The sequence below is a fragment of the Pinus tabuliformis genome, chromosome 9 (assembly GCF_031772625.1).
Source record: "Pinus tabuliformis cultivar Carrire ecotype Pingquan chromosome 9, CPIR1, whole genome shotgun sequence".
Classification (NCBI taxonomy): domain Eukaryota; kingdom Viridiplantae; phylum Streptophyta; class Pinopsida; order Pinales; family Pinaceae; genus Pinus; species Pinus tabuliformis.
Genome location: NC_142307.1, coordinates 1,945,205,135 through 1,945,213,917, shown reverse-complemented (window position 1 = coordinate 1,945,213,917; position 8,783 = coordinate 1,945,205,135). Strand labels below are relative to the sequence as shown.

At 36.1% G+C, this 8,783-nt stretch overlaps 1 protein-coding gene across 1 annotated transcript; it reads left to right on the top strand.

The window, feature by feature from the left end:
* The first annotated feature begins 8,006 nt into the window (after window positions 1-8,006).
* On the top strand, window positions 8,007-8,492 carry LOC149156751 (uncharacterized). The gene has a single exon (XM_089444854.1). The coding sequence runs from the start codon at window positions 8,007-8,009 to the stop codon at window positions 8,490-8,492; it is 486 nt and encodes a 161-aa protein (XP_089300980.1).
* Window positions 8,493-8,783: the final 291 nt, after the last annotated feature.

Here is an 8,783-nt window from a genome sequence, read left to right as displayed (position 1 = left end):
AAAAGTAGGTTGTATATGGTATAAATATGAAGACAATTTTTTGGAAGAGTGCTTTAGTGCATGTAAGATAATTGAATTGAATATCAATGTAATCTATCATTTATAATTAAATACGTAGATAATTAAATATGTAGATAGAGTACCCGGATGCGGGTGGCATTAACAGCTATTAATGAGGAGCCGCACTACACAGGCAGCTGGCCTGGCAGATGGTAGGCGGATGGCCCTTATGGTACACGTAGCAGGATGGCAAATGGATTTAAGAGCAGGGGAAATCAATACTGAGCAGTCTCGAATGTTGGTCTTGCAGTCAGGCATTAATGCGAGCATGGTTGATCGGCAGACAGATTGGTTTATAGGTATGGATCCGATCAATGCGCCTGTCTCAGCTACTGGTTCTTTTTATTGTGGAGCAGAATCGCTTCAGCACCCCTGCTTGGCATTTCGAATTTGGCTGCTAGCCTCGATTTGTAAGTTCCCTGAAACTCTTTGCGTTCCTCCTGTTATTGGCTTGCTCTGCCTCAATCCCTCTCTCGGTCCATTTGCATTTCTGAGTATGCCTCGACGCCGAGGTAGCCCTCGTAGAGGCAGCCATACCGGGAACAGAGGCCGCCCTTCTTGTCCTGTTCCACAGAATGTTGTCCCTATCGCCTCTGCATCCCCTTCTTCTCCGCCTCTGGAACAAGCTAGGCCTATCCCGAATAATTCATTCCAGACCTCCAGGTTCACTTTTCAAAGCCGGCTCAACAGGCCTGTTTTGACAGCAAGTATCACCATCATTCTTGCGGAGGAAGAGAGCAATCAGGTCAGCTCGGCTCCAACTACCTCCTCCCACTCTCAGGAAGACAGTGTGCTTCAAGGGGACATGACAGGGATGGTGTTCCAAGCGGACAACATGCAAGAGGATGCCCCTGTCTCGGAAACGCCTCAGCAGCCCGTGGATCCGACTCAGAGCGATATTCTGGCCTGTGGGCCGTCTCAGAGTGCAGGTGGTATTTTAAATCTGGTGACCACTCCTGATGGTGGTGCAACGACATATGATGAAAGCGGTTTTGTTACCTGGGTAGCTTCTTCCAGCTAGGTGGACAGGGACACGTCGGATTCACCAAAGCATGCAGATTAAACCGGTCTCCTCACTGCCGGGTGCCCTATCCAATTTTGGTTTTGTGTCGTTGATTTTGAGGTTAGGTGTCTCTGTCTGGTTCATACTCTTGTTACAGGTTGCGACAAACACCAATATAGACTCTGCTTTTGGTTAAAAATATGGCTATGCTAGTTGCTTTTCTGTTTTTTTGGTCAATGAAGGGCATGACGGAATCAGTCCTGGTAATCACTTTCAGTGTGTCAGGGCCCAAATACAAAATTTTGTAGTCTGTACTGTAAATTTGGCAGGAAGCCTGAACTGTAATGTCTCTGAGTTTTTGGTTGAGGAATGGCCTCGGCCTCCTCTGAGGTCTTGACCTCATTGTATATATTTTTTTACTTTCTTTAATAGAATTAGTATTTACGAAGAAAAAAAAAATGTAGATAGAATAAATTAGGTGTTGAAGGTATGTTGCAAATACATTTAACAATAAAGTAATCAAATGGGAAAGCATTCTTCAACTTGTTTAAATTTAAATATACTAATTGTTTTCATGTATCAATTGATGTGAATGTCTTCAAGGCAATGTATTGGAGATTGTAAAACTCTCTTTGAGTTGTGATGGTCTATCCAATAAATTTTGGTTAGGCTAAATATGCTTAAGGATATGAATAGGTTGCAAGATTTAGATAACGTTTGAAGGCAACTCAAGATTTTTAATAGAGTTATGTAGACGCTCATAGGGTTCATAAAGGATTTGTATTTGTGGAAAATGTATCTTTAGGTATCAAACCCAAGAAAGGTTCTTTAAAGCCCAAGAATATTTTAAGCTATCAAGAATGAATTATCTATGTGATGTACGTAATGACTTGTTTTAAAGCTTTTCTCATCATTATAAGCGGGGTACCACACATTGTAATTCATGTATCATGCCTTGGGATCCATTTAGTATGACTCAATATCTATGTACTTACACTGGGATCCATGAACTTGTATACAATGATATATACAAGCATTGGTGTCCATGCCATTTTTTGGGATCTATGTGCATTGGCATCCATTATAGCATACAATGGATGATGAAGATGCCACATTATCACAAAGGTGTTCACAGCATCATAGTATACACTTCTTAGCATACATACCATACATGAGCCACTTGAAGAAAAACACTCTTACAGTTAGAGGTGGTTATGAGATAATTTTAGCACATATTTTGAGGACGATTAGCCTTATGAGTAGTTATCTTTTGACAAAGTTCCCAAAATCCTTTCATATCAACGCCATTTGATGCATAACGACTGTAAGATTTCCAAAATGGTGCAAAAATTGACAGAGTTATTGTGTTGGTGAAATTGTTGCATGAAAATTATCACATGTAATTATGTTACTAACTTATCAAGAATTATAACCTCAAAATGAGAACTTTAACCCCCTATTTTTGTGCAAAAAATGTGAGAACACATTGAAATAAAAGAAATGGTGAAGTTGCATCACTCATTTTTTATAATTAAAATTTCAACGATTTTCAGTAATGGCATTACATTTTTTTTTATGATAATCTTAAAATGTCAAAAATTTTCAATTATGACATTAAAGATCAAATAACATGACTTTGAAAAACCTTAAAATTTCTACATTTTATGAAATCAAAACCTTATATCATGAGTGCAAAAAACCTCAAAAATCGATACTTAAATCGAAGTGTCACTCTATTTTATGAGATTTTTTTTATGGCTAAAAGTACAACGCTTTTGAAATCCTTTTCTTTTTAATCGAAAATAGTATTTGTAATATATAATTTTGTGAATCTTGTTTCTAGCAAATATATCATGCATTTGGGGAAAAAACAAATATATCAGACATTATAGAGCTAATTCATAAAAAAAAATTAATTGCTTTCGCCTTTTCCAATAGGAATACATGATTTTCGTGAGGCAAATATATTTGAGCAACAAAAAAAGGGGTTTTGTAGGTGAATACCTTACAAAACTACCCCAAAAAAATTCAAAATTTACAACAGAACACTACTAATTGATTATGAAATCTTTCATGGCTATAAACCTGCTGTTGTCCTTGAGATTTTCATTGAAGTCTGGGTAATTAACAGTTGTTGAAGTGCTTGAGCTGACTGAGTCACTTAAGCTGAGAGTGAGGTTCTTGATATGGTCTTTAAGATCCTCAATCTCCCTTCTTAGAGCATCCATTTCATCTTCATGTTGGCTTGCTCTTGGCTTCAATACTTGAATATCATTTAGCTCATTGTAAATTGTGGTTTGTTGATCATTTTGTTCTAGTATGATTGTCAAGATATCCAACTCAATAATATCCACTTGCTAAGCACATTGAGTTAAAAGGGATTTGCATTTACAACCCTTTTTGTGCTTTATGCGGTGGTCTAATAGATGTGATATGGTCCGCTTTGAGGCCAAAGAAATTATGATTTTGCAAGGTAAGGGTCACAAGGGAAACATGACCTTACACCTCAACAATGCTGAGATCACTCACAAAAAAATTGCAAGCCTTATCCAGGCTCCATTGCCTCCCATGACAAACTACAATGTAGATGGTAATCCCAACTCCATAGGTCACATAGTAGAGAGATTCTTTCACAATATCACATGTAGGATAAAAAAAACATTCCACCATCTGAACAGTTGCCCCCTGGAACCACACGAACTACACTGTAGCTGACATTCCCAAAATATGAGGTTATAGTAACAGAGAAATTCTTTCACAATCTCGCACGTAGGGATAAAAAGATTCCACCATTTCAACAATTGCCCCGTTCAACCACACAAACTACACATGGCAATCCCAAAATCAAAGGTCATAGTAGTAGAGGAATTATTTCACAATCTCACAGGCAGGATAAAAAACGTTCGAGCATTTGAATAATTCCTATAGCACACAAGTAACAAGCAATTTATGAACTTCACTGATGTTCCTCGAAATGATGTTCTCAAAGAGTATTCCCTTATAAATTCTCACTAAAACTATCCTTTTAAACCATGTTTCTTGTATGGAGAAGGCCACAAAGGAGTCCCCCTCCAAAACCAAGAAAAAATGTTGTCATCAGAAACTTGCGAATTTGTCAAAGATGCCCAACTTCCACAACTTAATTGCCAAATAAAAAAGATCAAAAGACAAGGCTTAGGAGAGGGTGACAACATGATAACCATGACCTAACTTCATAATGGAGCTCCACATTCAATGGGGTCTTATACACCATAACACTTCATAATTTCTCCCTCTTGAATCATAATAATATAATGATACAACCATATCCGATAAGATTGGGTACTTTGTACTTTGAATGCCAACCAACTTGATTTCCATGGTTTATGACATGTTATGGGATTTACGAGTTGGCTTGTCTGGATGAATGTGTTTTCATGGGGTTACCACAAAGTCACTTGGGTCCTACAACTTTCCATTTTTATATTTTCTTGTGATAACCAATTAATTAAATTTTTTTACTCCATTCTCCATTAGGGAATTATAGCAGACCTAATTTGACCATCAATATTTAATTCACCTATCTTCAGTTAACATCCCTCATTATCATACTTTCTAGTGTCTCTGTTGAAGGCTCTTAAGACATAAAAATATGCTTTGGATGAGATATCTTTCACAATTCTTGATTCTTTTCATGACGTTTTCCATAGATTTTTCCTTTGGGAGAGAGCCTTTGAGCAGATGATGCAGGATTATCAGAGAATCTCCCATAACTGTAAGTGTGTACACGTAATGTTCTATCACTGAAAAAAGTCCCTAGTAGAGACCATATATCTTTGCTTGATTATTTGTCATAAGACCAAGTCTCCAAAAGTACTTGAACAATTTTTCCTCCTTAGGACAATCAATATCCCTTCCCCTCTTGTTACCCCTATGGTGCTTTTGACATCTTAACAAAAACGACGTAATCCCTTTCTAATGAGGCACTAAATTTGCATTATATTTTTAACTATAGTTTTTATAATCATTTTTAGTGTACACAAAATCATAAAAAACACCCTTAAAAAATTGATATAATGCAATATTTTTAAATTTTTAATATTATATACAATAAATTAAATAATTAAAAGAAATGTTCCAAACCATTTTTTTAAATAAAAAAAATGAATAAAAACCAAATATTTAAAACAATTTTTATAACAAATTGAAATATATATATAGAAATGTTCCAAACCCTTTTTTAAATAGAAAAAAATAAATAAAAACCAAATATTTGAAACAATATATATATATATATATATTCTTAAAAAGAGTTAAAATTCATGAAAAAAATAATATTAAAAAATAAAAAATAAAAAATAAAAATAGAAGAAAAAAAACAATATATTTAGTTGAAAAAATAAAAGATAATAATAAAAAAAATTAAGACGTGTGGTGATTGCAAGCTGATTGTTAGTCTCAATGCTTGACATTCTTTTATGATATAGTTAAAAAATGTTAGAATTTTAACCCAAACAATAGTGACGTTGTATCACCATTTTTTATTTCGTTTACCAATAGTGATGATATTTGGCCCTAATGTAATGATTTAAATATAAAAACAGTGATGTTGTATTACCACTTTTCAATATTAACATAAAAAAAATTATTAATCATAATTTGATGCGTTCTTTCAAATAGAGAACTTAATAAAATTCTATTTTGGTAACATTGTTATATACGAAATTAGCTAAGCATTTTCCCATTACGACACCCCACTTTTTCCCATTACGACACCCCACTTTTGAGGATTTATGGTAACAATTTGAGATATTTTCCCATAATTTTGATTTGACATGGTATTGATCTCATGGTTTTTATCTCACATGGTATGAGCACGTCGTTTTCCTTTTAGCCCACGTTATTGTAGTTGCGGTTTTGGAGGTTTTTTTTTTTTTCTTGTATTAAAGAGGATGTCCCCTTCATTTTTCCTGGTTGAAAATAAAGTGGAAGACTTCTTGCCATTTATATGTAAAGTTTTCTTTCTTCTTGAGTAATGTTATGTGGTTTTGTAAAATGGGTTATGGAGTTACCAGCATGATGAGGTAGAGACTATGCGGTTGCAAACTTGATGACATTAGATCCCTCAAAAATAGAGGAAAATGCAAACTAGGTATGATGATTTAACGCTATTTCTTGTGGATTTAAATTATAATTTTATTTATATTAGAAACAAATATTTTCTAAAGGTTTTGTTTGGATATTTTATTTATTTATCTAAGGTTGATTTTAGTTTGAGTTTATATTTCTAGCCAATCAATTTATTAATATATGGAACCATGTTTTTAGGTCAATGACTTTTATTTAGTTTTAATGTAAAGATTTGAGTGTGGATGTTTGGAATAAGTTTGAGGGCGAGAGTGAGGGTAATACAACAATGAGGGTAATACAACAATATTTATAGCAATGTAGCCATTACAACAACACTTACAAGGAATTGAATTTAGGTAGGAGAGATAACAATAAATTATAACAATAAATTTATTTAGCTGTAATGTAAAGATTTGAGTGTGGATGTTTGGAATAAGTTCGAGGGCGAGTGAGGGTAATACAACAATATTTATAGCAATGTAGCCATTACAACAACACTTACAGGGAATTGAATTTAGGTAGGAGAGATAACAATTATAACAATAAATTTATTTAGCTCTAATGTAAAGATTTGAGTGTGGATGTTTGGAATAAGTTCGAGGGCGAGAGTGAGGGTAATACAACAATATTTATAGCAATGTAGCCATTACAACAACACTTATAGGGAATTGAACCTAGGCAGAGAGATAACAATAAATTATAACAATAAATTTTCCCAATGACTTGAGATAATTCCAATTGACAAACACATTATCTAACACTTATTTGTTGGTGAATTTTTCTTAGGTGTAATTATGGTACTTAATTTGTTGTTGGTGCATTAATCTCTTGTTGATGTTTGAAGACTTTTGTGGTTGAGAATTGAAGAGTGAAATTTGTTTGCGTACATTCTCAATACACACTCATGCCGATATATTCTAAAAGTTGATCACATAATAGTTTCCATGTTTGACATAGTTCCTTATTGTCTTAAAATTTACTTGTGAATGGCAAAAATAAACAATTAGTCTCACAACTACCACATTGAATATCTCCACATATGAATAACATGAATAATTTACTTAGTATCCTAGTTTTGGGTTTATTGCAAAGATTGAGCTTTTGATATACTGTTGTTTCTATTAAATTGCTAGTATGAAATATTGTAGTATAACAATTATTTTTCATCTCTTTCTAGTGACATTTGAGGCATTAGATGATAATATTGTTCTCTTTCCAATAATAACCGGTATAGATCTTCTTAACCATGGATATACCAAGAGCAGAGAGGGATCAAATTTCATTATATGCAAACCTATTTTAGAATGCAAAACTTGAAAAAAGATTTACACATGAAGATATTTAATCCCTTTTAGTGCTTGATAAATCCATAATTTACATGGATTTGTTTTTCTGTCTCTCTCTATATAAACCATGTGTAATTTACACACTTCTCTCTTATTAAAAAGTGATGAAAGTATTTTAAAAGCCTAGCTCTCCTCTAAATCGTGCGCGCGCTGCCTCCGCGACCTACCCTCCTTCGGCCCTGCGACCCTCAGCTAGCCCCCACTTGGCAGCCTTGCTGCTGGGCTTCCGGTGCTCCCACGCCTTGTTCTCCTTTGGACCGGTGCTTCTTTGAAGGTCCCGCCTGCCAGCCTCTGTATCCCGCTTGGGTTTGACCTCTGTCAGCTCGGATGGCCCCTCTGGAGGCTCCACCGGAGGAGGCAGCGCAACAACAGTCTTTTCGGCTCTGATAAACTCCCTTCCTCCTCAGCGAACTCGTCCTTCGATCTCCAAGTTTGTTAAAAAAATCGAGGGGTTACAGGAAGTCTCTCTCCCTCCTACTTTGCCAAGAATGGCTGCTCTTGCTCTTGCGGAAAAAGGACTCATAGGGCAGTTTACAAGTCTTTGGCCCTCACCAAAAACAGTTCAAAGGTGGGTGGAAAGGAACTGGATAGACAAAATACAAGGGAAAATTTCTATCAGGTTTTGTGGGAAGGGATACTTCACCTTCCACTTTGAGACAAAGGAAGACAAGGATTTGATTTTCCGCAACGGACCTTACTTCATGGATTCTAGAGGGTTGTACTTAAACAAATGGACACCGGACTTCGATCCGGAGCTGGATATCCCAAATGCGGTTCCTGTTTGGGTTCGTCTCCCTCATCTCCCATTGCATTACTGGGGAGACGAATCAGTTCGTGCCATTGGAAATGCAGTCGGGAAATACATTGATCGGAGCGAGCCAAGAGATAATATGCAGGCCTGTGCCCGAATTTGCGTTGAAGTGGATCTGGGCAAAGGTCTTCCTGAGGCCATTAAGCTTAAAGTTGACGACTAGTCGCACATTCAGCAGCTTGATTATGAGCAGATCCCATTCAAGTGTAAGGTATGTCACGAGTATGGTCACTTTGCTAATCGTTGTTCTAAGCTTTCTAATGTTGACAATAATCCGCAAGAAGAACAATGGGAAACGGTAAAAAAGAAAAAAACAGCCCCTAGCCACAAGCTGCCCAATGATGCTGGACCTTCCTCTCATAACCCTCCCATCTCACTCAATCCTTCCGCCCCACCCTCTCCCCCTCTTCCCTCCTCCCCTCAAGCTCCTCATTCTTCTGCCCGCCAGCTGAAT

Excerpts from the sequence above, each read along its gene's own strand:
- LOC149156751 (XM_089444854.1), top strand. The coding sequence starts at position 8,007 with ATGGCTGCTCTTGCTCTTGCGGAAAAAGGACTCATAGGGCAGTTTACA.